General features: G+C 43.3%; 4 protein-coding genes across 9 annotated transcripts; 3 read left to right on the top strand and 1 right to left on the bottom strand.

The window, feature by feature from the left end:
• Positions 1–512: 512 nt before the first annotated feature.
• Positions 513–1,697, bottom strand: LOC120662957 (nucleolin-like). The gene has a single exon (XM_039941999.1). It carries the CDS (start codon positions 1,695–1,697, stop codon positions 513–515), a length of 1,185 nt encoding a protein of 394 aa, XP_039797933.1.
• Positions 1,698–3,164: 1,467 nt separating this feature from the next.
• On the top strand, positions 3,165–7,372 carry LOC120662038 (BTB/POZ and MATH domain-containing protein 1-like). Its single transcript, XM_039941101.1, has 4 exons — positions 3,165–3,839; positions 4,757–5,105; positions 5,662–5,938; positions 6,722–7,372. The coding sequence occupies exons 1-4, from the start codon at positions 3,364–3,366 to the stop codon at positions 6,895–6,897; spliced, it is 1,278 nt and encodes a 425-aa protein (XP_039797035.1). The 5' UTR covers positions 3,165–3,363; the 3' UTR covers positions 6,898–7,372.
• A 289-nt stretch (positions 7,373–7,661) lies between these two features.
• On the top strand, positions 7,662–11,492 carry LOC120662039 (rhomboid-like protein 19). 2 transcript variants are annotated; one of them, XM_039941102.1, is made up of 8 exons: positions 7,662–8,026; positions 8,329–8,453; positions 8,894–8,954; positions 9,609–9,775; positions 9,867–9,978; positions 10,063–10,265; positions 10,349–10,483; positions 10,926–11,492. In XM_039941102.1, exons 1-8 carry the CDS (start codon positions 7,982–7,984, stop codon positions 11,023–11,025), a joined length of 948 nt encoding a protein of 315 aa, XP_039797036.1. In that variant the 5' UTR covers positions 7,662–7,981; the 3' UTR covers positions 11,026–11,492. The 2 variants fall into 2 exon arrangements, with proteins under 2 accessions (XP_039797036.1, XP_039797037.1); XM_039941103.1 differs by lacking the exons at positions 7,662–8,026; positions 8,329–8,453 and adding an exon at positions 8,491–8,578 and having other exon boundaries at positions 10,926–11,477.
• Positions 11,493–15,215: 3,723 nt separating this feature from the next.
• LOC120662037 (protein HUA2-LIKE 3-like) lies at positions 15,216–26,794 on the top strand. Of its 5 annotated transcripts, XM_039941098.1 has the most exons (14): positions 15,272–15,616; positions 17,915–17,997; positions 18,884–19,551; positions 19,603–21,031; positions 21,679–22,144; positions 22,668–22,776; positions 22,859–22,971; positions 23,058–23,239; positions 24,090–24,555; positions 24,645–25,314; positions 25,581–25,745; positions 25,889–25,938; positions 26,069–26,153; positions 26,264–26,794. In XM_039941098.1, the coding sequence occupies exons 1-12, from the start codon at positions 15,485–15,487 to the stop codon at positions 25,930–25,932; spliced, it is 4,527 nt and encodes a 1,508-aa protein (XP_039797032.1). In that variant the 5' UTR covers positions 15,272–15,484; the 3' UTR covers positions 25,933–25,938; positions 26,069–26,153; positions 26,264–26,794. The 5 variants fall into 5 exon arrangements, with proteins under 5 accessions (XP_039797030.1, XP_039797031.1, XP_039797032.1 ...); XM_039941096.1 differs by having other exon boundaries at positions 15,216–15,616; positions 18,884–21,031; XM_039941097.1 differs by having other exon boundaries at positions 15,271–15,616; positions 18,884–21,031; positions 25,596–25,745; positions 26,264–26,751.
• The last annotated feature ends 84 nt before the right edge of the window (positions 26,795–26,878 follow it).

The raw sequence follows: 26,878 nt of genomic DNA, 5'->3' as shown, positions 1-26,878 counted from the left end.
GCCACAACTTACTAACTATTTCTACAGGGCCTTCATCAACAAATGTACAAATTAAGTCTAAATGGTGATCGCAAGAACCAAGTTTATCCAGTCATTTCACCTAACCTTTTGGCCCATTTCCAATTCTATCAATATACTTCAAGCCAAGATGTACATTTCCATAGCAGTCATACATTAGTACTCCTAAAGCTTGAAATAAGACCAGAAATACTGCAACTGATACAACAGAGCACTGTTAGCAGAGATAAGGGAAGTGTGACGCCTATATGCATATCAAACTGTGCATGGTTTTATTCTGTAACTGCTGCAGGGCAAACATGACCAAAACCGATTCAGCTAATTCAGTGACCAAATCTACAACTGATACCAGCATATGTATTAAAGCATATCGGTATTAGCTAACAGTTTAGTCCCACACAAATTTATATCTGTCAATGCCTGATGATAATAAAGTAAGAAAAGAGACGATCACTGATGACCAATACGCATCCATCGAAGATGCCACTACCTGATCAGAACTTGGTCGCCCTTGTAGACGAAGGCGCGGAGGCCGCGTCCACAGCCACGGCGACGCCCGCGGCGTTGGCCGCGCCGTGCCCCTCCTCGTCGTCACCGGCCACGGCAATGCCTGCGGTGTTGCCCGTGCACTGCTCCGCCTCCTCGTCCCCGCCGCCCACGGCGGAGACGACCGACGCTTCCCTGACGAAGGCGACGCCCTCCTCGTAGTCGTTCCTCTCGACCACGGCGGACGCGCACTTCAGCTCTTCCTTGTCGTCCTCGGCGGAGACGGCGGCCGCGTTGACGGCGACGAAGATGACCGCAGCTTCGCCGGCGCGCTGGGCCTCTTCGTCGACGCCCTTCTCGTCCAAGGCGGAGTCGGAGGCCGCGTTCACGGTGACGAGGATGTCCTCGCCCCAGCCCCCGTCCTCATCTTCCTTCGTGTCGCCTCCCTCATCGCCGTCCCCTTCCTCGGCGACGCCTGCGGTGTTGCCGGTGGCCTGCACCTCCTCCTCCTTGTCCGCGCCCACGGCGGAGGCGACCATCGCCTCCCTGACGAAGGCGACGCCCTTGTCGTCGTTTATCTCGCCCACGGCGGACGCGCGCTTCAGCACTTCCTTATCGTCCTCCTTGTCCACGGCGGAGACGGTGGCCGCGTTGACGGCGATGGGGTCGAACGCAGCGTCGGCGCGCTTGGCCTCTTCGTCGATGTCCTTCTCGCCCAAGACGGAGTCGGAGGCCGCGTTCACGGCGATGAGGACATCCCCGCCCTCGTCCTCATCTTCCTCCGTGTCGTCGTTCTCGTCGCCATCCCCTTCCTCGGCTACGGCAGCGTCCGCGGTATCATCCTCGCCCTGGTGAACCAACTCATCGTTCGCATCCGGGGCCGCGACGACGCCTGGTACGACGACCGCGGCCGCTGCTTTCTTAGCAGCGGCAGCCGCCGCTTTCTCCGCAGCTGCAGCTGCGGCCCTCTCGGCCGCGTAGCGCTCCTCCGCCTCGCGGGTCAGCTCCCTGTAGATCCTTTCTGCTTCACGGTTGTGAAGATGGGCCTCTCCCACGGGATCGACGCCCTTAGCGGAAAGCGCCTCGTCCCTCCGGAACCGGGCATTCTTGCCCTGCTTCGCCCCGAGCACGGAGTTGAACCCGCGGGCCCGGTCGTCGTCGCGCGAAGCGAAGCTCCGGACCGCTCTTCCCATGGCGGCGGGGCTTTGGGTCACCCGGTACTACGGCGGCGGAGGTGGTGATCGATTAGGGCGAGAGGGGACGGGTGGCAGTCGGGGAATGGCGGACTTGAGAGGTTAACGACGCAAGTGTTAACGTAATTGCAAGCCCCCTTATTTATCGGGGAGCAGGTGGTTGCGGCGCAACTTGGCCCGGCCGTCGAACGGGAAAGCGCGCGGCCGGAGGCCCCACTACGGGAGCCAGCACACAGCTGGAGGTGGCTGGACACGACACTTGTCGCGTTGGCTCTCGGAATATTTGCGTCGGGCAAAGGCGGTTCAAATTTGTCAAAAAAAAAAGGATTTGGTTTTCAAAAGTAATTGAACCGTATTTTGTTCTAGAGTTACTAATTTTTACATGGGAATAGTGGGTGTACATGAAAGGTGTTTATAATAATGTGGAAGTACATTTGAGGGCTTGAGTGATAGTGTTGTCAACTTGTCATTGCTAATTTGCTCCTAATACGTATAACAAGCCATCCAACACATTTTTTTTGACAATGTCATGTGCATATTTTGGTGCGCAATAGCTTGGAGACAAGAATCTGACAGTACAACTTAGGCTTTGTATTGATATTTTACGAACCCCTACCAATTTATATGCATTGCGAGAAAATGAGTTTATCCAAACAAGAACTTAGCAGTGATTAAGCAAGCTCCATTATTAATCGCGGTTGTCTAGCTTAAAACCACGATTATTTGTCACAGCGCATGTAAGAAAGGATGATGCAAATCAAGAAAAACATGCTGAGGAAACTAATACGAGAACAAAGTGCTTAGCGCGCGAGTTCTAGCCCTTCGACCGTAGAGCCAACAATTACTGTTCTCTGACACGGTGACATCGATATCCAACCATGCACTACAAGAAGAGATGCGGTACACCGGAAGACCGGTTCTCCTCCACGTGACAGTTGATTAACACTTTTTGTGATTATCCCTGGACGGCCCTGGAACGAAACGGGTGCAAGGTCGGCGCGGCGTCTTCCCCGGGCCCGAGTCGGCAAGTCTCACGAGGCAACGGCCCCGCGACCCACCGCGAGCCGCTTATTAGAGCACCTCCAACATATGGATCTTTCCCTTTCTCCTTTCTCATTATATAGGGAAATCTCTTTTTTTAATTTCAACATATATGAAAGAAGTGCTCTAACAGATTGATTTTCCCTTCTTTCTATATGGAAAGGGAGATGTGATGTCTCCCCTTTCTATTGGGGATTGGAGAGAAATTATTGGGAATTGAGAAAAAATAAAAGGAAAAAGAGATGAAAAATCAATCTGCTAGAGTAGATTTTTTTCAACATCAATCTCCTATATTGAGAAAAAGTGAAAAGAGAAAAAAGAAAAAACAATCTATTGGAGTTGCTCCTACCCACTAACCCACCCAAAGTCCCAAACCCAACCCGGACCAAACAAAACCAAACACCACCTCCTCTCCTCTTCCTCCTCCGTCGCGTCGTCGCCATTATTTCCTCCTCGCCCCAAATCCCCCCCCCCCCCCCCCCCCCCCCCAAATCGATCTCCCTCCGCACCCCGAATCCCCACGCCGCCGCGCCGGAATCCGGCGCACCCCGGCCCGATCCGTCCGATCCGTGCCGAATCGCCGCCGCTCGGGGCGGAACCCTTGCCTGATCTTGACCCCCCGCCGATGGGCGCCGGCCGTGTCTGCCGCGGCGGCCCGTCCTCCTCCCCCGCCGGGGCCGCCGCGGGGCGGCCGTTCCTGCCTCTTGCCGCGTCCTCCTCCTCCGTCTCCCCTTCCTCGGCCCCCTCCGAGACGGCGTCCACGTCGGTCACCAAGACCGTCAACGGGTCGCACCACTTCAAGATCGCTGGCTACTCCCTATCCAAGGGTATCGGGGTGGGGAAGTATATCGCCTCCGAGTCCTTCTCCGTGGGGGGATTCGACTGGGCGATCTACTTCTACCCCGACGGGAAGAGCGCGGAGGACGGCGCCGCCTACGTCTCCCTCTTCATAGCCCTCGCCAGCGAGGGCACGGATGTGCGCGCGCTCTTCGAGCTCACGCTCGTCGACCAGAGCGGCAAGGGGCAGGACAAGGTGCACACCCACTTTGGGAGGTCGCTCGAGAGCGGCCCCTACACCCTCAAGTACCGCGGAAGCATGTGGTGAGTCTTCCGAAGCCTGTGCATTTGTTAGATGGGCTTGCACGTCTTAGATGGCTGTGCATGTGGCATGGTTCCTTCTCTTAAGTAGGAACTGCTATATGGGCTGTAAGATACATGATATGTTGGTGAAACTTTGTTGTATGCTGGAAACTTTAGAGATGCTGATGTACGTGGTAGGCTGGTAGCCCTTCTAAGTTTATCAGTTAATCTGTGTTTATAGGCACTAGTGCCTGGTAGACCTGCTAGGTTTATCACTCAATTTGTATTTGATGCATGTCCTTAGGTGAATTCTTCTTATTTTTAATCCCTCAAAGTTCAATTTGAAATCTAACTGCTCCAGATTCAAGGAGCTCTGTCACCATATTCATGGTTTTTCTCTGCAAATTTGGCAATTGTGTGTTATATTACCATAGTCCGATGGGGCTATATCTGTCATGAAGGGGTTGTTTTACCATCATGTTCTCATTGTTAACATGCAATTTTGATGTTACTTGTGCTAATGTGAACTTATTGTAATGTTTGTATCAGAATATGAGGGCTACTGTGTGAACATTTTGTTGAATGAGATTGTTTTGCATTTGTAGTTATGCAGTTTCATGTTTCTTAAATTGCTTGCACCTTCTGTCCTTATATCTGGCACTCGGATTTGTAATATTACTTTACTGGTGAGTTATAAGTTATTGCTAGTGTGCTACATATATTAGGCGATGATCAATTGAGATAGCACAGTAAGTATTACTTTTATTTTCAGTTTTTTATGTACGTATTGATCATTGGTCTCTAGTGATTCCCTGATTGCTCATTATTTCATCTGTTATCCTATTGAACTGGCTGTGTGGTTGTTTTGTGGCTTCTTTCCTGGATTATTCATTCTGTTCACTAGTTATTGGGAGTAACTTATCTTCCTGTGCATGCAGGGGCTACAAGCGTTTCTTCAAACGGTCTGCCCTGGAAACCTCAGACTATCTTAAAGATGATTGCCTTTTAGTGAACTGCACTGTTGGTGTTGTTCAATCACATACTGAAGGACCAAAGATATACACAATACCTGTACCGCCATCTAACATGGCTCAACATATTGGTCAGCTACTGACATGTGGAAAGAGAACTGACATTACATTCGAAGTTGATGGCGAGATGTTTCCTGCCCACAAGGTTATTCTTTCAGCCCGATCTCCAGTTTTCAGGGCACAACTTTTTGGTCCTATGAAGGATAAGAATATGAAGTGCATTAAGATTGAAGACATGGAGGCTCCAGTATTCAAGGTACCCCTCTGGCTCCCTGTTTCACTTTGTTACATCCTTTTTGTGCCACCCATTTTCTTCTGTTTTATTGCATTATATTTGGTTAAAAAAGCGCGTGCACATTGCTATGGACAGCATATATAATATAAACAACAAGAACATAAACATCATTTAACTATGCCCAACCTGTAAAATTCTTAAATCAGTACTCAAGCAAACAAAGGTTTTCCTTATATTGCTTTTAGAATGTTTGAGGAAGGAAATAAAGCAGAATATGCCATTGATGTTCTGTTTGATGGTTACTTACTGATGTTGCATGGTGTGCACCATTTTTAGGATATTTCAGTGATGCAATATATGCTACTAGCAAGCATTTCTCAGTTTCACTTAATAGCTATAGCGAAGGGGTCAAGTTCATCTAATTTTACAGGTTCCATTGTATGATACATTGTTTCTAGGTCCGTTGTATGTCCACTTAGCTTAGCAGTCCTTTGTTCCACAGAAGCATGTTGTACATGTTTTTCTTGATTGTCAACATCTAGCAACTTACTTGATCTAAACACATTGAATATTGCAGGCTTTGCTCCATTTCATGTACTGGGATGAGTTGCCAGATATTGAAGAACTTACTGGTGTAAATACAACTTGGGTGTCCACCTTGATGGCTCAGCATTTGCTTGCTGCTGCGGACCGTTATGCATTGGAGAGATTAAAGTTGCTCTGTGAACTTAAGCTGTGTGAAGATGTTGCAATAAACACAGTTGCAAACACTTTGGCGCTGGCTGAACAGCACCACTGTTATCAGCTAAAAACTGTTTGCTTGAAATTCGTAGCTCTGCCTGAGAATTTGAAAGGTAAGTAACAAATTTTTAAATCTTGACTTGATTTTATATTGATTTCTCATGGAAGCTTTAGCTCTAGAATATGAAATAGAGGATGTAGCTGTCTTGCATGCTAAAAAGTTTTATGAGTGTATGAATAGTCATCCTTACTCTAAGGTCACATTCATATGATCTGCTGGAAAACTAAAAAGTAACTGTAGATTGCAGTTTCTAAGCCATGTGCCACTGAAATTGGGCCCTAGGCTAGCATGTTGTAGACTTGTAGCTATTTGCAGGATAGTTACTGCTTATATCATTTGTCACAACTCACATGTGATACTTGCTGCAAAATAAATGGAGAGGGCTCTCCATTTAGTCTTAAACAAAGAACCCTCAAAACTTTCCTAAAATGGCAAATCTGATCCCACCGTATTTCTAAAGGAAAGTTTGTTTATTTGCAATCCTAAGAAAATTAACTTTGTACTCTGTGGAAGTTAAAGAAAAAGTAACTTTGCAGTATTAATGTAACTTTGTGATCCATGCCTGTATTAAGAATAATAGTATCTTTGTACTCCGCGAAAGTTAATAAAAAGTAACATATGTTAGAAAATTTAATAATAATTATAACTGTTTGGCCTGGATATGTTTCAATACCATCTTTTAAAAGTCAAATTGTAGTGCACGTTGTTGCTGTGAAGTGTGAACACAGTAATGGCATCATGGACTGTTTACTGGCATATCACTTCTATGGTGACCATTAATAGATACTTGATTCCATATATCAACATCTGATTAACCATGTTTTTTTTGTTGCAGCTGTCATGCAAACCGATGGGTTTGATTATTTGCAGCAAAGCTGCCCGTCCCTTCTAACCGAGCTTCTTGAGTATGTGGCAAAGGTAGGAGAGCACTCTGTCACTCCCTGCTTGTATTCAACCGAAGTTCTTGATGGCGGCGATGCCAATGGAAGACGCGTGAAACCAAGAATCTAACGGCTTCCCAGATGAGCCTAGAAGAGGAGATACTTATGTCTTTTTCATTGTAAAGTGTTTTCTTATATCGGTGCTTTTGTGGTGCCATATCAAGAATGTTGTAGCGAGTGTTTGTGTGTGCTGTGACTTCCACTCTCTCTTCCTAGCCTTATTGCTGCAACTGTGGAGCGAGTTATGGCTAATATATATCCTACTGACTAGTGTACTCCAATTGTATTGCTGCGAAGCATGGTTGCTTCGCAGCCTGTGGTCATAAGTGCAAACAGGTGGCACGGCAAAGGTGGTTTGGCGCAAGGTTTGATCAAGTGGGGATGACGACGCAGAATGTTATTTTTACTAAGTTTTCACCTTGTGCTAGGCCAGATTTGTCGATTCGTAGTCATCTGTATTTGACTCTATTTGACTGTATTCAATTGAAATGATGAAATGCAATGAAATATGTATCTGTGGAGTCATGCTTGGACTTTCACTGGCATACTCTGATCTTCTTTTGCCCTTGCGCCTGTGCTAGTCCGATATCTGACGAGTAGCTGTGTGGTGTGCGATATTCTCATATTCATGTGATCTGTGAGGAAATTAGATGCTGAATCTACAGGTGGCAAAAACACTGGCATCCCTGGCACGTTACTGTTGCAGCTGAACACTTTCGTGGTTTTCTGTCTAGCTTGTCATTCTTTTCTAGTCTACTAGTAAAAATTAGCTTCTGGGTACTTTTTTTTGTTACCCTTCTGATTCAAGCGCAAAACCAATGAGGCATTAACCATATGCAATTAAGCTCGCAGAGGGGGAATGGGAATCCAATCCATGCATTTGGCCCGGCCGACAGGCTCTGCAGTTCACATTGGGAAGCATCGATCTGAAATTCTGAATTCTGAACGTCTCCGAACCCCCAAGGCCCCAACCCAACCACCTGCTTTGCTTGCTCGGCACTCCGGCGCCGCCAATTCTCGACTGTAGAGTCTTCCACTGCGATCCCGAGCGAGAAATCCATCAGTCAGCTAGTCTCCCGAGTCGCCGGGGCGGCAAATCGCAGCAGCGGGTGCAGGAGCGGCGTTCCGGATCTCGTCGGGCAACGGCCGCCACCATGATGAGCGGCAGCTCCCCTCCCGCGCCCTCGCTTCCGGCTGGGGTACCTCAACCTCCCTCCCTCTCCCATGCCATCTCTCTTCTCTCTCTCTAGATCCGGTGACATGCCCGTCTGTTTCGGGCGCTTCGAGCCGGGCGCCTCCTTTGCCGTCTGATCTGATAATATTCTGTCATGTATAAGATCAATCCGATTCAAATTTCGAAGTGTGTTGGCGTTCTCTCCTCTACAGTTCAATAGATTTGTTTGCTACGTGATGTATAGCGACGGAATTGTATGGTAAAAAAAAATCACGGGATGTCTCTGCGTTTGCCACTGATTAGATGCGGCGTGTTTCACAAATGCAGGGTGGGAGCTTCTTCAGAGGATACACGAAGCTGTGCAAGGGCCTCGCCGTCATATTGCTTCTTGTACACCTTGTAGTCCAACTGTTCCCATCGGCTGTAACATATCTCGCGCTTATTCCCGCAAGGTAGAAGCTCAGAACCCACAAAAATCTTTAAGTAGTTGCTTGGTTCCGGGTTCGCCCTAGAGCTGTTTCGTGGCTACCACCATATTGAGTTTCCACTGGATGTCTTGTTTCATAGTAACTCTGAGGTAAAATCTTTTGCAGAAACTGACTGTTGAGGACATATACTAATATTGGTAACCAGCACGTCCATTTGGAATGCTGGATTAAAATGCTGAGTTATTGCAATGATATAATTAGTCAGTGTCTTAGATAAAAAAAAATACATGTTGGTCGGTCTCACCACTAGATTTTATTCAGCACTGCATCTGGTGCACATAGAAAAATGTTTTAACGTATGAAGCCAAATACCAGATATTTTCTAAAGAAAGAATCACAAAACCAAATGTGAACGTTGATTTTCAGCAGTTCCATTTTCAGAACTATCTGGTTTTTGTCTGCAGGACGATCCCTTTTGCCTGGAACCTGATAACTGCTGGCTATGTGGAGCAAACAATTCCGGGGGTAATTTTTTTCATCCTACCATTTATTCAGGGGCTAGAGAACCAAATTCTGAATCTATTTACCTCATAACCATCCTTACGCTATGTCCTTGTCTTTTTATCTAAAGATGACTAATGGGGCTACATTACCTGAAATATCATTGTTTCCATGGCCATATTTCACTTTCAAGTGAAAGGGGTGTACATCCAAAACACATAGATGGGCTAAGAACGTTTTCAGCTATCACCAGAAGCAGCTAGCCCTAAACTCTTGATGACCTGACTGCAATTCAGGCAGGGGTTAGACTACAGTACAGATTTCCGGTTTTTGCTTGTTTGGATGTAACCTTGTATCATTAAATCAGTTGAGTTCAAACTACAATTGTGGGCATATAGCATGGTTCTTGTTAGTTGTTACTGAGAATTCTTCTAGATGTGCATTGTAAACTTGAATGCCATCTTAGGGGATGGAAATACTGATGTTCTGTTTTATAACTGTTTTGCTTTGGTGTGTTTCTTCTGCCGTTTGCTGTTTGTGTGCTAAATATATCATGACATTTGTGGATTCAGCTACTGGTCACAATTTTCAAATATTATAGACTTTTTGACAACTATACTGTTTTTGTCAAGAACATATCATAGCTCCCTCAAACTCACAAGAGCAATACTCTTCCAGGTGATTGTCAGCACCATTGGTCTTCTTTTATTTGGGAAGTTGTTAGAGCCTTTATGGGGTTCAAAAGAATTATCAAAGTTCATATTTATTGTGAACTTTTCAACTTCTGCATGTGTCTTCATAACTGCTATTGTGCTGTACTATATAACTCAGCAAGAAATCTACCTGTAAGTACTGTTTCTCTAGAAGCTTATGAGCATGGTGTTTGACGTTTCATATTGAGTCCTACTTTGGTGTTCTTACTGTCTGATTTTTCAGCTATACTCCTCTTTCTGGATTCTATGGAGTTCTTTCAGGATTGTTGGTGGGTATTAAACAGCTTTTACCAGATCAAGAGCTTAATCTTTTTGCGCTAAAGATCAAGGCAAAGGTCTGTTTCTTCAATCCTCAAGTTAAATAGCTAATTTTCATGCTATCATTATTGTTGGCTAACATTTTTTTTTCTGGGTATCAGTGGATTCCATCTCTTGTTGCACTCATCTCAATTGTTGTAAGCTTCTTCGTAAAGGATTTGATGTCTTATCTACCAGTTTTGCTGTTTGGCATTTATATGAGTTGGATTTACCTGCGCTACTTCCAAAAGAGACTTGAGACAGGCCTGAAAGGAGACCCAAGTGAGGAGTTCTCTTTCTCAAGTTTCTTCCCTGAATTTCTAAGGTAGTACATTTCCCTCTATACAAGATGTAAGCTATTTTGCATTTCACTGAAGTATCTTCTGACAAATTTACTGAAACATGCAGGCCAATTCTGGACCCAATAGCATCTATATTCCATAGGCTCCTTTGTGGAAGATCCGAAAGAGCTGACGCCAGGGGACAAACTTTAGATACCTCGCCATTGCCTGGTTCAGATTCCATTGAGGCAAACAGGAGGAGGTTAGCTTTTGTGGCTCTCTCTTCAATTTTATCAGTGCATACTTTTTACCACTCTCTCTCTTTAGTTTTTATCAGTGTGTAAGTTGATCCTGCTCTTACGATTTTGTCCATATACAATCCTTCGGTACAAACAACACCATCATATTCTTCCATTCCCCTGATTTTTTTTCACTAACTAGCATTTCTGGAGTATGTTAATATCACTCACATCTGGTTTCATGTCATGATACTGGATTCTACCTCATCGATTCTGCACACTACATACTACATAGTTGCAGTTGTCAAGTTTGGGAGCTAGAGTGGAGTCATCATTTGTTCCTGCTGACTTGTCATGTTTGTAGTTTCAGTTCTATTGCTGCTCTAGCTTGTAGCACTAATTGGTGGTTTAATATGACACAACTCTGTTACCAGTTCTGGCTAAATATTGTTTATCTCATTGCAGAGAGAGGGGTCAACGAGCACTGGAGCAAAGATTAGCTGAGAAGCTGGCTGCAGTCAGAAGTTCTGAGGGCACGTCGCTGGATGCCGCTGATAAAGTTTGAGTCCTTTATACAAAGAGCTTGTGCAGTTTGTGAATCCCTGGGAATGCTCCTCCATGTGATTTCCTGAAGGACAGAAAGAACGAAGAGCATGCATTTACCTTCAGCAGCCCATGCCTCACCTTGGTTTTTATCTTCAGTAATTGAGAGTATCGAAGCATTGCGCTCCATTTTTTCCCCAAGGTTCCTCAGTAATCAACTAATGAAGCACTAAGCAGTGTAAAGAGCATGGCGACTCGAGAATGTGATGTTCCGTAGGACAAGAACGCTTCAATGTTCCTTAGTTTGCTGTTTGTTTTGAAGCATTGATGAGGTTGATCACAGGAACAAAATTATGTACCGGTGTTTTCAGAGCTTTGTATCCCACTTTAGCTTTCACCTGTCATTTCCACCTTTGTAACATGGAAGGCGCACCGTGCCGGCTTGTCCACTGAGTAATTCGTTGTCCCTTTGTTTAGGGCCTGCACAAATTGACTACTAGGATTCCCCAACAAGGATCACGATCAAAAGTTTTCTGTATGATTCCCTAGAACCGCTATACTTAGCAGCTTGCGATTTAAAATCTTTATTTTTTAAAAGGTCCGTCCTTCGCAGCAAGATAAAGAAATAGTTAGAGTAGTGCGTAGTTTTGAACCATAATCACAATCCTATAGGCCATCGAGGAAAAATAAAATAAAATTATAAGTGTCTACGTGGCTATTGCTCTCTTTCTCGCCAAAAAATCAAGGGTTTTTTTGGATTCTTGCCATTATAATTTTTCGAGTTTGGAAGAATGCCATTAATATTCACGTTATTGGAAATTTGCCATTACAATTTTACATACCTCACACCCATGCCCTGATCTACACTTGCAGCGTACCTGGGCCCACTGTCAAGCCGCGTATTTCCGTATAGGACGGTATTGCCCCTCCTCTTTCTCTGTTATCCCGCACGCCACAGCCCCGAGTCGTCCCCTCCTTCCTTCTTCGCTTCCTCCCCTCCTTCCTTCTTCGCTTCCTCTTCTCTCGCACGCCATTGCTGTCGACGCCTGGTAGCCCTTGCCGCCGCCGCCCTTCAATAGTTGGCCCCTGGCTTGGCGACGATGAGTGGGAAGAAGATCTAGCGGGCGCCATGCTCTGGGTCGAGCTCAGCGCAGAGCCCGGCTCATAGTCCGCCGCTGCCCCAACTGGTGGATTGCCCTTTTTGCCGCATCGGGTTGGTTCGGATCATGAGCAAGCAACCCAAATCTTATGGCCAAAGCTTCGTGAAGTGTCCTAACAACATCAAAGTAAGGCGTTTTGCATCCAATTTGTGTGCAATTTGGGGTTCTTGTTTGTGTTCATGCGGCTAGGGTTCAATCCCATATGAAATGCAGGACGACCCAACTACATGTGGCATCATCATGTCCGAGGCGCAATATGCTGCTTACTTGCGCAACCCAGGGGAGCTTCCACACTGGAAGAAGGTGATCCCACCCAGCTGTGGAGACCATGGAGGCAGTTCTGATGACTGCATTTTGGAGATGAAGCAAGAGGTAGATGCATTGAAGCTGAAAATTGACAGTGCCGTGGATGGGTTGTGGGATCTGAAGGTGCAAGTACAGAGGTTGAAGTCGGAATCTATTGTGATAGCAGCAGTTTGTGTAGGTGTAGCTTTGGGTTGTATTGTGAGCAAAATCTGGTAGTCTGGAAGTAGTGAATTAGCTAGCCATGTGTGTTTGGGTTTCTGTCTTTGAAGTTGTATGAGACTGACTCCAATAACACAACGCAAAATAAGAGAGGCATTCGGGAGTTTGCATCGCGCACAGTGTTTGCATCGCGCACACAAAAAATCCGATCTCCAGCAGCGCGGACGCAAAATCCAGCCCCTCCGGCTATCTCCAACAGCACGAACCCAAAACCGAGACCCATTCCGGGATTTAACTGTTTAACTGTTTTTGCATCCAAATTTAAACACCCTGCTGCCCTTTTCCATGAGAGTAAATGGTACCTTTGCGAAGCCTAAACATCCAAGTTTCCATTTTGCAGCATCCAAGTTTCCGTTTTGCAGCTTTGTGGTTAAAGCTACACTAAAAATTGATGACCGATTTGTCCGGTCAATACTTGACCGATTTGTCCGGTCAAGTTGTTCGGACACCGAATTAAATTCAAATAGCTTGTTCACGTTTACAAGCAGCACACACAAACACACAAAAGCTTGTTCACGTTTACAAGCAGGACAAGCCATGATAGACACTAACACACAAAAGCTTGAAAATAACTTGTTCAAGTTTACAAACAGCACACACAAAAGTATTACAAACTTGTTCTAGTTTTCAAGCATTACAGGCCATGATAGACACCCACATCTCCAATTCACAGTTGCAAAATACATTGCCACATTGGATTGACATACACCATCAGGTTCAGTGTCCATCACCAGAAAGTAGGTCCAACAAGCTTCTGACTACCTTTGCTGGAGAAGCAGCAGCATCTCTTTTCTGTTTCTTCTTCGCAGGTGTTTTCTTCTTCTTAGGGGTTTTCTTCTTCTTTGATGCCTTCTTCTTCACATTTGATGGTCCTGCTGCAAGTGTGTCCTCTGTCCTGTACAAATTTGTTTTGGTAAATAACAATAAATGCATATAGTTTGGTCTTAAATAATTGATAGCAATGACTACCTTTTATTTGTCGGAGCAGTTTCACCATCCTCTCCAACCATGCCAAGTTTGCATGTCTTGGAGAAATGTACAAAACCTCCACACCGTCTACATTTCACTTTTTTGTGGCCCTTTTCTCTAGGCTTTCTCTTTGCCTTTAAACCTTTGGCCTTCCTGGTGCTCTTCCAAGCAAAGGTGGGTACACCTTGAAGCCAAGATCAACTTGTGGCCATTGTGATCTGTCTGGCATTGCCTCAACTCCACCTTCATAAGCATCATCCACCTCTGCCTCAACATGGACAAAATCAACATCAGGATCAGCAGTGGCATTAGAGTTAGCATTGTCAAATGGCTGTGGCTATGCAAACTCTGGTGCTTGTGGATTTTCAGCATACAAGGCCTCATCATCAATTACCACATATTTCTCTGCATTATCAAAAATATCTGGTTCTCTATCACACTCTGCCTCTAGATTTTCCTGAGCAACACTTGGACCGGCTTTAGGCTGACTGGGACCTCTAGTGGGTTCGTTAGGAATGTTAGCATCATGATTGTCTAAATCTGCTGCATCATCAGGTGCATCAACTGGTGCATCAACTGATGCAGGAGGAATGACACAAATAGGCTCCAGTTCATCAAACTCATGGTCCAGACAGGTAGATCTATCAAATACACCTACTTCAACCTGGCATGTCATCTCCTCCTTATACATTTCAAACAAATCAATCATTTGTATCTCATCAACTAGTCTGGTATCCTCGTTCAATCTTTTGTCATAAAACCAAATAGTGGGAGTCTGGTCAGTGCACAGATTCAATTCGGTTGACAGATGTTTCAACAGCAAATCTAATGTCAGTGACCCATACTCCACATTCCACTTCAGAACTCGGCCTTTTGTGTATGTTTTCCTACCACTCGCGTCTTTACAAAAGAAACTTTCCAATTTAAGCTCTAGCGCAAACATCACATCTCTACCAAAAGTCAATTTCATCCCCAAATCAAAAGTGTATACGTGCATAAAAGCAAATCCAACGCCTAAATCGACAATTGTTTGGTCAACAAGGACACCAAGGATGAAGATTGGGTACCTACTACCGCTGTCCCCCATAGCCGCAGCAGAAGTGGACGCGCAAGGCGGTGCGAAGCCTGCGCCTTCCACCATCAAGGTGCCTCCATCACTTCCGGTCGACGCAAGGTTAGGGTTCGTCTTCGTGGCCGCCACTCCTTGTCGGGGAAGCCTCCAATCGCCGCCGGCAATCACGCCGCCGCCGCCAATCGCCGGGGTTAGGGTTTGGTTTGCTCGAGAATGGGGAACGAGAGGAAGAACGGGAGGGGAGATGAATCTGGGCTGGCCCGAGCATGGCGTCCCCTTTACCCATGGAAAGGAGGGGCAATACGGTCCTATATGGAAATACGCGGCCTGACAGTGGGCCCAGGTACGCCGCAAGCGTAGATCAGGGCATGAGTGTGAGGTATGTAAAATTGTAATGGTAAATTTTCAATAACGTGAATAGTAATGACATTCTTCCAAACTCGAAAAATTATAATGGCAAGAATCCAAAAAACACAAAAATGAATCCTATGCTTTTGGTCTCTTTCTCGCCCAAAAATGGACGAAAAATTGGAAATGAGAGCCAGTAAAATCAAATCGGGAGGGAGAATTCTGGAAGGCTGACCGGACTCCGCATCCCCACTCCGGCGCCACATGCCTCCTCCCTCTCTCACCGCCGCCGCCACGAAGTCTGGACTCGCTTCCGCCCCAGCATCCGGCGGCGCTGCCGCCCCTGGCACTAGACGCAACGGAGGCGCCCTCTGACCGCCGTTGGAGGGTGGGCGGGAGGGTCAGCGATGCCGCCGGCCCGTAAGAAGCGCGGCGCGGCGGCGGCCGCCGCCGCCGCTGCAGCTGCCGCGGCGGCGCAGTGGAAGGTGGGCGACCTTGTGCTCGCTAAGATGAAGGGCTTCCCGGCATGGCCGGCCGTGGTGAGTTGCACTGGCCGCTTGTTCTCTCTGATCCGGCACCCCTCGCACTAGTTTAGGCATCACCATGTAGTTTGGGGATTCTAACTGTAGTTGGAGAGCTTGCCTAGGGTTCATTGTTTGATAGAAGTAATTTTTTTACTGTACTACTTTTATTCGTATTAAAAGTTAAGGTTTCTATGCGCTGCTCATTGTGATTTGGCAGCCTTTTATTAATCTGTGCTAGTTTTTGTCGTTTTGGTGGTGTGTTACTGTTAGTGAGGATTGGCATGTTTAGGGTTTTCTCGGCATATGAGATTTGTGGTGAGTAACTCGCTAATGAATAGAACTTCTGAACAATTAGTAAGTTTCTGCTACTTCCATGCCCTGGCTATGATTTCTCTCTGCAATGTGTTGGGCTAATGAATATTGATTGCATTTCTGGCAAACGGGTCGTGGAATTAAATTGAGTGGTATATATGAGCTTGTTTAACTTTGGTATTAATGAAGATTTAGTAAACCAATGATGTTTGTTGGAGTAAATGTTGGTTCCTCACGCAGGATGCTCGCAACCTTAAGGATTCTGTACTATATTTTAGGTAATTCTTGGTCCTTTAGGTGAATGCGGAGATATTATTTTTGTGCTTATTAGTACCAACATATGGGCTTCAATGGTTTCTGGATGATTTAGGCTGCGTACTTTGGTGGAACATGGTGATTACCTGTTTGGTTCCATTTACTATGATCTTTTTAGAAGACTCTTCTCACATCGTAACCATTACAGTTACAGCAGATGGCATATATGCAATAAGCTTATGCAGATATCTTGTTCATATGAAACTATGAAGTTTCAAATGGCTCTTCGATAGTTGGCATTCTTATTTATAATGCTTGCATCCGATCTGTATCTCTTGACAGTTTGGTCCTCTAACAATTATATATGTACTTGAACTGTGAAGATTTGGAAGCAACCATTGATGTTTTCATTTATGGAACTGCCATAGTTTTGAAGATGAATTTTCATTGTGTCAATCCTTATACTCTCTCCGGTTGAAGATGGGGGCAACCTTGCACTACTCTCACTTGATTTGTTTGGACTACTCTCACTTGGTTTGGCCCCTTGGTAACTTTGGCTCATTAAGGTTGGTGGGCACCATGAATTGGTTTGATAAAATTCTTATTTGCTTTCTCATGATGGGGTTTAGAAATTTGATGATAACTCCCCAGTGAAGTAACACATGTATGTTTCTTTGTTCATTTGATGTAGCAGTTCATCAAAATATTTAGTCCATGCCAACATTTATAGATCTCAAGGCATAGGTGTGGTATAGGTGGTACTGTAAGGTCGTTTTCAGAGCTGGACAAGATGATATATAGTTAATTTGCCAATCGATTAGTATTCTGAACATTAACAAGTGAGTTAGGATATAGTCTTGACTTAATGCTGCTTCATTTACCTTTATTTTGGAGATGAGTCCATATGTGATGAGGAAATAAGCCCCATCAATAATGAAATGAGACATAGATGATATATCCCTCTAATATTAGACACATCTGTCTAGAATTTTATGCAGAGTGTCCCCCAATTAAAATTGGGGCTTCTGTTATGTATAGGAATTTCTCTATATATTTTCTTTTGCCAATAGCTTGCTTCTCATTTTCCTGTAGTTACATGTTCGTGGATTTTCTAATTTTTTCATGCTTTCTAGGATCTGGATTTTTGAGGTGCCCATAGTCATATATATTAATTTTTTCTCTCAAAAACACAGGAGAGCTACCCGTCATTTCATGCAGTTATATATAGTGATTAAGTGTTTATGTAGAAAGTATATCCTTCTCAACCATCACTGACTTTGATGTTAACCTATAGTCCTAGATTTGGCCATGAGATTTCATGGGTCATAAGTGATACAGTTACTTCCCATCAACTACAATGTATTTCTTTGCCTTTGCTCTCTAAAAATTTCTTTTAACAATGTCTCTATTCTTCCAGAAGTTTATTGGTGCTATTTCAGCAAACCATTTCTTTTCTTGTTTTTATGGCGTGTTAATGAGGCTAACTTCATAAGTCCTTGCCGCTAAGTTGGGATTTCCCAGGAAAAGCTTACTTTTATATTTTCCGCTTCTATTTATGCATTCCTACCTTCCCCAGACCCCGCACAGTGCGGGAAGCCTACGGCACTGGGTACGCCCTTTATTTATTTATTTATGCATTCCTAGTCTTGGTTTTGTCTACTCTTGATTATGTGCATTGTTATTGAGTTGAAATTGGAGAATATCTTCATCGAGTATCTCAGTTCATGACTACCCATACTGTTACAGATAAGTGAACCACAGAAATGGAACCTTCCTCCTCCTGCATCCAAAAAGAGGTTGCTGGTCTACTTTTATGGAACTAAACAAGTGTGAGTATCACATTGAATTTCAGATCTTCCTTTTCGATGTCTTATAAACATTGTTTGCTTGGATGAGATACCTCTTTTCTTAAGATGTATTATACAAAAATAATTTAACTGTCGATCCTGTCATTGCATGAAACTGGATGTACTGTTGTGCATGTTCCAATATATTTTCACATATTCCCTCATGCTGATGAACACAAGTAGCATCCCTATGTTTGCTTCTTTAGTTTGCAAGTTGACCATGTTTTTCCTGCATAATTCCATGATTTATTGAAGTATCTGTCAGGTATTCCTAGGCATAATGAGGATTTAAGTGGTTTTCACCTTGTGGTCACTCAAGGTCTTTGTAGTTGCCAGTTGGATTTACATATCCTTACCTCATAAAAAGCTTGTTTTGGATATTGTATATCACTATCGTAAAAAGCTGGGTTGAAAAGCTTGTTTGTCCTGGCTATGTAGTGCTGTCCACAACCTTAGCACAATTTTTTTATTACCTTAGTTCATTCTCTCTGGATCATGTACTTGCTCCAGTTCCATCATTTCTTAGATTAACGCCTCACCATGCAATGAGCTAGGTTCAGCTTTCGAGAATCTAGCAGCATTCTTAGTTCCTCTTTGAGGTTGTGCGTATGCCCTTAGGAATCTTGTATTAATTAATTAATATTATGAAAACTTCATGTAGTGATCTCTTTTCTTACTTAATGTTTAGTTCGATACTAGTTTCCCATCAATTTATGACATTGAAGTGAGTTAGCCTAAAGACAGGTAAATTCGCACCTGTTGCTCCTCACGGCAACTATGGGATTTGGATATTTACTTCTCAATTCACTGAATCCCAACCCTGGAAATTCATTTTTTTTCTGACATCAGTTCTTTTATTATATTGTAGTGCCTTTTGTAACTATACTGACCTTGAGGCACTCACTGAAGAGAAGAAAAAATCTCTACTTGTTAAGCGACATGGGAAAGGGGCAGATTTTGTCCGAGCAGTTAAGGAAATAGTTGAGATTTATGATTCTTTAAAGAAAGAGACTAATAATGAAAATAATAAGAGTGTCTTGATTGAAAATAATTTGAGGATGGATGTCGAAAGTCATGTCAATAACAGTAGCAGTTTGCATACTGGAGGTCTTGAGGATGGTTCTGATCTGGCCAATGACAACAAGATGGAGGATTGCCCCACCTCTTCCATGGATCACAACACTTCTCGATCTAATATCAATACAATGGTGGTTGAGCACTGTGTTGTAAATTCTGCACATGTTGACCCTACTGAAAAGTCACCTCTCCTTCATGAGAGTAGACATTCTCCTTTGCATGCCAGTTCATGTTCAAAGAAGAGTGACGAAGATCCACAGCAACAAGATTCCTGCACAAATGGTAATTTTGCATTAGCATGGAGATCAGGAAGTTCATTAGGTGCTGAATCAATAACAAGTCAGGACTCTGATGGCCCTATGGATGGTACCAATCAGCTTTCTGTTGATTTGATTCCTGGTGACAAGCAGGAAGATTCTGCTTGGCATAAGAGCATTGACGATGACAAACCTAGCTTGGGTTCCCCTTCTGCTTGGCATAAGAGCATTGACGATGACAAACCTAGCTTGGGTTCCCCTTCTGCGACAAAGGAAGCTGTCTTGTCACATTCAAGTCAAGAAACCAGCAGTCAACTTGCACCCTCTGGTGCTAGTAATGATGATAAACCGAGTACTGCAAAAGATAATGTACGATGTACTTGTAGTAATGAGGTATCCCAAAATGGAGTCAGGGACAAAGAAGACAAACTGAATGGAATGGTTGATCTTCCCATTAACACAACCCGAACTTTTAGAAGAAAAAGAAGGCCAAACACTAGTGTTAATTATCCTGTCAGTAGTGAGGTATCAAATATGGACAGGGAATTGCAGCCTAAGTCAAAAGGAGATACTGTATGTTCTCCAAATTCAAGGAGCGAAATTATCAAATCAGATGGAGATGAGCACTTACCGTTGGTCAAAAGGGCAAGAGTACGAATGGAAAGACCTACACTGGAGGATGCCACAGCGGATGAACCTGACCACTCTTCTGACAAAACAGAGCCAGCTAAACATGAAGATCCATGCTATAAGCATACAATGTCTGCAATATCTGGAAAGGATCAATCAGCCGATGACTTACCTCCTAGTGTAGATGCGTCACCCAACATAAACCTCTCTCTGCCATCAGGAGAAGTTGTGAATTCTTGTAATAATAATAATGAATTCCAACCAAAGGTTTTTACATTGGATGTAGAAGCTGCTTTACCTCCATCAAAACGCCTTCATCGTGCCTTAGAAGCTATGTCTGCTAATACATCTGAAACTTTTAGTAATCTGCCTGAAGCTACAAAGTCAAATGAAGTTAGTCTGAAAGGCTGCACTGCTTCAACAGAAAGGTCCCCTCTTAACAACTCTGCAGATGCACTTGTTAAAAGTCCAAAATCTGCAATGGCTAAAAGCCCGAAGGTGTCTTTGAGTGCACATTCTTCAGATGCCCCAACTGGCCAAAAGCATATCACACAAGTTGTCATGTTGAACAAGGATGCCCTCTCTCCTGTTTCTTTGGATTTGAGAAATGATGATCTCAGTGACAATATACAAAAAGACAGAGTTTCTGAAGAAGCCTGCATGGACAGTGAAAATGCACCTAATTTAGTTGTTCATACTGGGATTGATAGCGATAAGTGTGAAAAAACTCCACCCTGTTCCATGAAATTGGAAGAGCCAGGTGTTGTATCTGAGTTTGATCAACCACCTTCACACAAACTAAGTGGAAATGAGCCTAGGGAATCAGTTGAAGGCTCTAAAAATGCTTTCAGCATAACTATCGATGTATCTGCTGAGCCAATTAGCCAAGCAAATGGTGTTGTCTCATATACTAATGGCACTTGTGATCCTGTGCTGCATGATGACACTGTTTTAGCTGAATCAACAGTTAGTATTTGTGACACAAGGGCCACTTGTTTGGTTTCTAAAGTTTCGTGTATTCATTCTGACACAAGCAACAGGACAGTTGAAGCGTAAGTCTTCTATTTCGTCCAAAAGGGAAACTTTCAATTTGTTTGTTATTATATGGCCATATTTGTTTACCTGGAGCCCTGGACAGTGTACATTTTTGCATTATGTAACTTACTGCAAATCTTAGGAGCCATGTGTTTGTCCCCACATTTACATTTCAGCATTTACTTGCCTCTATGTTTTGCACAACAGTGTACAAATAGGATAAAAGAATAGGCAGTGGTGGAGTTAGAAGGTAACTGTAGGTGGGGCCAACCTTGGATAGTTTTATACTTTTATTAGCTACAAGGTGGTGATATTAATTATTAAGCTCTTGTTTAAGCAAAGCAAGCACAGTATAACAAAGATGGATTTGAATGCATTTGACTTGCATTTTTAATGTAAGTTCAGCTATTATCTTCCAACCGTCAAGTCTATCAATGGTCTAGAAGTATAAGATGGAAATACTTGAGTTATATACTTATATCTATAGCTAGAATACAACTGCTTATATTTCCTAGCAACTACAGATTGCATCCTTATTTGTTCAATTCTTTTCTGTCTACTCTCTAGTGCCGCTAAGAATATGTAACTTACTAACTCAGCTCTTCTCAAGTGTTCTTAACCATGTGGTTAGGGTTAATAATAGTTTCAATCTTTTATCTTGTAGGCATAGTTCATCAATTGCACCAGGAGACCCTGACCATGGATTAAACCTAAAAGATAAGAGCATATCTCCAGATTCAATGCCTACAAAAGAACTAGTTGCTGATGGACATGCCTGTGGATTTTCTCAGTCAAATTCATTCACGCACAGTTCTCTAGATTCAAAATTTGTTTCTGAACCTTTGCTGAATATACCTTCACTGAAGGAAGGATCAAGTGACCAGTGTTCACCTTCAAATCATACAATAAGGTCTGCATCAGATAGGGTTCATACTGAAGAAGATATTGGTATGATTCCTTTTGATAATCTTCAACCAAAGGGCTTGAACAAATTAGCAGGTCATCATGAAGCCAATTCAGCACGGAGGGCGTTTGAAGCTTTTGTTGGTACACTAACACGAACAAAGGAAAGTATATCTCGTGCAACACGTCTTGCGCTGGACTGTGCCAAGCATGGCATTGCTGGTGAGGTTAGGCCTTGCGAGCTCTTCGCCTTAATTTTAGAGGCCTGTTGTTTCATTGTGGATTTGTGGTTTATCTTGGTTCTATTTTTGTATAACTCCACATGCTTTTATTACTACCATTTACTTGCTTGTATTTGTATATTTAGTAGCTTCTCATCACTTCCCCCCAATTGTGATGATATTAACTCATGGCTACTTTCCCATATACAGATCAGTTTTCATTTGAATGGCTGATTTTGTCCGCCATAAGAATGTGTTCGCCAGTGTCCCACATATCATCTCATGGCCTTTGTACATTCTTCAATATTGTACAGCATGCTATTCACAAACTAGTAGTGGGCTCGCTGTGTTTCCTACTATGGCATAATCTCTCCACTGTTTAAAGGATTTTTGATCGAGCATAGTAACAGCTTTTGCTGCCTTCACCCTTCAAATGTTATTATAAAAAAGCCTTTATACCAGTCAATCGGTTTCAAGCTGTGTGATGTAGATGTGAGTTGATTCTGTTCTCTTTTGTTCAAAAATCTAGGTAATGGATATCATTATTGAACACCTGGAAAAGGAAACTAATTTATATAAAAGAGTCGATTTGTTCTTCCTTGTCGATTCAATAATCCGGTACTGTCGCAATCAGAAAGGTACATGCATAATCTTATATTTGTTGCGTAGTTTGGAATGGGCATATTTGAAGCTACTAAGCTACTGCCATGAACCTTGTAGGTGGACCTGGCGATGCCTATCCTTCTCTTATCCAGGCAGTGTTACCACGAATTATATATGCTTCTGCACCACCTGGAAATTCTGCTTGGGAGAATCGAAGGCAATGTCTTAAGGCAAGTGATTCCGTTAACTGATTGAAGCATATGTATTTAACACTCTTTCACATTTATTTCACAAGCTTCTGTTTCTTGATGATTAGGTTTTGAGGCTCTGGCTTGAGAGAAAAACCCTTTCAGAATACATCATTCGCCACCATATTAAAGAGCTTGAAGCTCTTAATGAGGCATCATTTGGAAGCTCTCACCGTCCTTCAGGTACAGAGAGAGCTCTGAATGACCCTTTGCGGGATAATGAGGCATTTCTTGTTGATGAGTATGGAAGGTAGGCCTCTACATTTTCAATAAGGACATTTCTAAGGTTTATTCCGCTTATTCCTATTACAAAATATTTTATGTAGTCTTTCATTGTTTTTGGATTGGTTTTGTTAATCTTTATACATACTATTAAAAGGAAAAAAATCATGAGTACATTACATGAGCTTGGTGCTGGTAGCATATCATTACCTTAGCTTCACCCTAGGTTCCATGAGGTTAGTATATACTTGCACCAGCAGACCCAAGGAATTTCTGCATGAGAAGCCTGGATATAATGCACCTAATTAATGCTGGCTGGTTTATAGAAAAATCTGTAAGTTTCACATGCAAGACTACCATGATACTTTTTCTTTTTCGAACACAGGAGAACTGCGCATCATTTCATTAAGGTAGTAGACTACCATGATACTTGGCTAGTATGTATGGGCTGGTACCACCAGTTAGTGCCTGTGGACAAATTGTTTATGTTTCTCTTCAATCCCAGATTGGCATTATTGAAATCGTCTGCTACGGATTTTGAGTGCTTGTTATATATGTTTGGAACCAGTTCAGATGTGTCAAGAAAATATCGAGTAGTTCAAAAAGTTTCAAGGACAAATTATAGTCATGACTGATGATGGCACTGACTAAATGTAATGTACCTTTCAATTAAACTTCTCTATCTGGCTACTGTCTAGTGATGGTACCTAGGACACCGAACAACAATATGAAAACATCAATTTCAAACATTACTTTTGTATATCAGGCGTGCTCTTATTTTTTTATTATATATAACACACTGTGTTTATGCATGTTGAACTGCTGTATCATCTTTTTGTACTAAATACTATCTGTTCATCATGCTCCATTCTTCACAGCAATGCTGGTTTTCATCTTCAAAATCTAATTTGCACGAAACTACTTGAAGATGAGGATGGAAGGTCCTCTGAGGAGAGGAGCTTTGGTGGTCTTACTCCTGAACACGAAGTTACTGGTGCTAGTGAGCAAGAGGTGTGCCATTTTCATGTGACAAAGCATCAACTCATCTTGGAAGAAGTGGATGGTGAACTTGAGATGGAGGATGCAGCCCCGTCAACTGGAGCTGAAGCCAGCTCCAGATGCCAAGAAGGTCTAAATAGTAACTCAAGCTGTACAAGAACTTCTCAACAGCTCAGTTCCATTCCACCCCTACCTGATGACAAAGCCCCATCTCCTCCCCCATTGCCATCATCACCGCCACCTCAACCGCGCCCACCCTGTCCTGTCTCTCAAGGTTCACAGGTGCAAGGAGCATTGCTTGCGGCAGCTGATTGTGTTGAGCAGCAGCATCCAGGAGCCAACTATGTATGTAACTGCTCTTTTGTTTGTGCAGAAAGACTGCTCTGGAATTTAATTTTTCAGTGACTTTAATTATTCATTGATGTTCTTTGCAGAATGTTGAAGGCCAACACCCTTATTCTGTTGCAAACAGCCGAGGAAACATGGATGCATGTGTAGCTTCTTCACAGCCTCCAGTACACTACAATTCTGGATATGCAGGGCATACTAATCAGATATTTCAACCACCACAGCCTCCAGTACACTACAATTCTGGATATGCAGGGCATACTAATCAGATATTTCAACCACCACCGCCACCGCCACTGCAACCGCCTCCGCCACCACAGCCTATTGCAGCATTCCATCCTTCTGGACCCCATGGCAGCTTATGTGGGCCCTCAGTACCGCATCATGGAAATAATTATCACCAACCCCCATCAGCACCACTACCTAATAGCGCATACCATCCACAAGGTTCGAATCAGTTCTCATATCCACCTGAACCAGAACAGAGAACACAACCATGGAATTATGGTCCTCCCTATCCTGAGAGTTGTCAGTATGGTGGACATGACAGAGGACACCATGGATACAATAGGGGACCTCATTTTGATGATAGAGGGCATCACTTTGATGATAGGGGTCATCGCTTTGATGGTGGAGGGCATTACTTTGATGATGGGATGCATCGCTTCGATGATAGATGGCACCACTTTCATGATAGGGGGCAAATGCACCATGAAGTTATGGATGGTGGAAGGTTTCCTCCATTCTTTCCACCAGGTATTTTCCTTTTTTCCCTATCCATCATTGAAGTTTTGCATCCAACTGTTTTGATTGGTTTTGCTGGAATACAATATTAGTTGAGTGCTTTTTCATGAATTGAACTTTTATACTTCGCCAGTTCTGTTGTCATCAATATCCAGTTGACACTATTTTTTGAATGATCATCCGGTTGGCATTTTTTTTCCATACGATGTCTAGTTTTTTCTAGCGATGTCCAGTTTGCAGTATTATCACTGACTGCACTAACATTTACAATCATTCAGGTCCTCCATTTCCAGATCACTTTGAAGCGCCACCCAACCAATTTCATTGTGGACGACCACTGGAGCCTCCACAAGGTCCATGTTCTGGGTGGTCTATGCCTCATAGGAGATCCAAGTACCCTACCGATTCCAGGCAGACAATGGAGCCACATGTTTCCAATGGAGGTATGCTCTTTCATATTTCCCTCTGCCCATATGGTGTCATTGTTTTGCACTTTTGCATGTACATATTCACATTATGTTGTGAGTCACTGTTTTTTGTTCTCGGTGCACTTCAAGCTGAATGTTAGTCCCCATTGTGAAATCAGGTTGGAGGCGGCATGGAAGGCACGATCATGATAGATATAATTGATGACTGGTATTTGAACTACTGTTCTTACATGTTACGTTTACAAAGTTACATGATTATTTTGGGATAAGGTACTTGTAAAGTGTGGAATAAGAGGATTTCCCACTGATGAAGTTTTTCATTTTTTTCATTATTGTAGAATGCCGACTCAACTCTGATCATAGCTGGCAGTGCTTGCTTGGTTATCGAGGACGAGGATGGGTAATTTTTGACAATATTTAACGGTACGCATTTACTTTTTTTAAAAACCATATTTAAAGGTAATTTCTTCCGTGGCACCCTGTTTTCGTTGTGTTTTTTATCTGATTCATTTTTCTGCTTGTATTTTTTCAAGGCATTCCCTTTCATTGGCGAATTGTGAAGCATTCGTCGATGCCTCCATTCGCTGGTTTGTTTAACGTGAAATATCCTGAAATAAGAATGGGACCCACCCCCACTGTACATATGTAGTTGTAGCAGTGTTCAGCAAATGCAGAAACGGAGCTAGGCCAATCCTGTGAAGAGTGAATCCATAGATTTTTTTTTGTTAGCCCAACACTTCATCTTGTTGAAGTCTGTATTTCGTTCATGTAACCCTATTTCTATGCAGCTCTTTTCTAAGATAACGTAGTGTGTAGTTTGACAGCAAAGCATAGCCAAAATTCAAATGTTTTTGAACTTGTAGACTATTGGGCATCTTGTTTTGATTCCACGCGTATGGCTCAACACTCTTGTGCAGAATGTTGCCCAGACGATACACTCCCAATCATTTTGCTTGTCTTTGGGTTACTTGAGTCATTTGATTTGAAAGTAAGCAGCTGCCCATGAGTGATTGGGCTTTAAGTCGAAGGGATCTTCCATTCGAATATAATGATGATTATATTTATGACACGCTTCCTCTATTCTTTATTTTTAATTTATATATGGTCAAGCCCTCGACATTCATTAGCAAAGCCATTGCATTGCCATA

Source organism: Panicum virgatum, chromosome 2N, assembly GCF_016808335.1.
Source record: "Panicum virgatum strain AP13 chromosome 2N, P.virgatum_v5, whole genome shotgun sequence".
NCBI classification, from domain to species: Eukaryota; Viridiplantae; Streptophyta; class Magnoliopsida; order Poales; family Poaceae; genus Panicum; species Panicum virgatum.
This window is presented reverse-complemented; position numbering and strand designations above follow the sequence as displayed.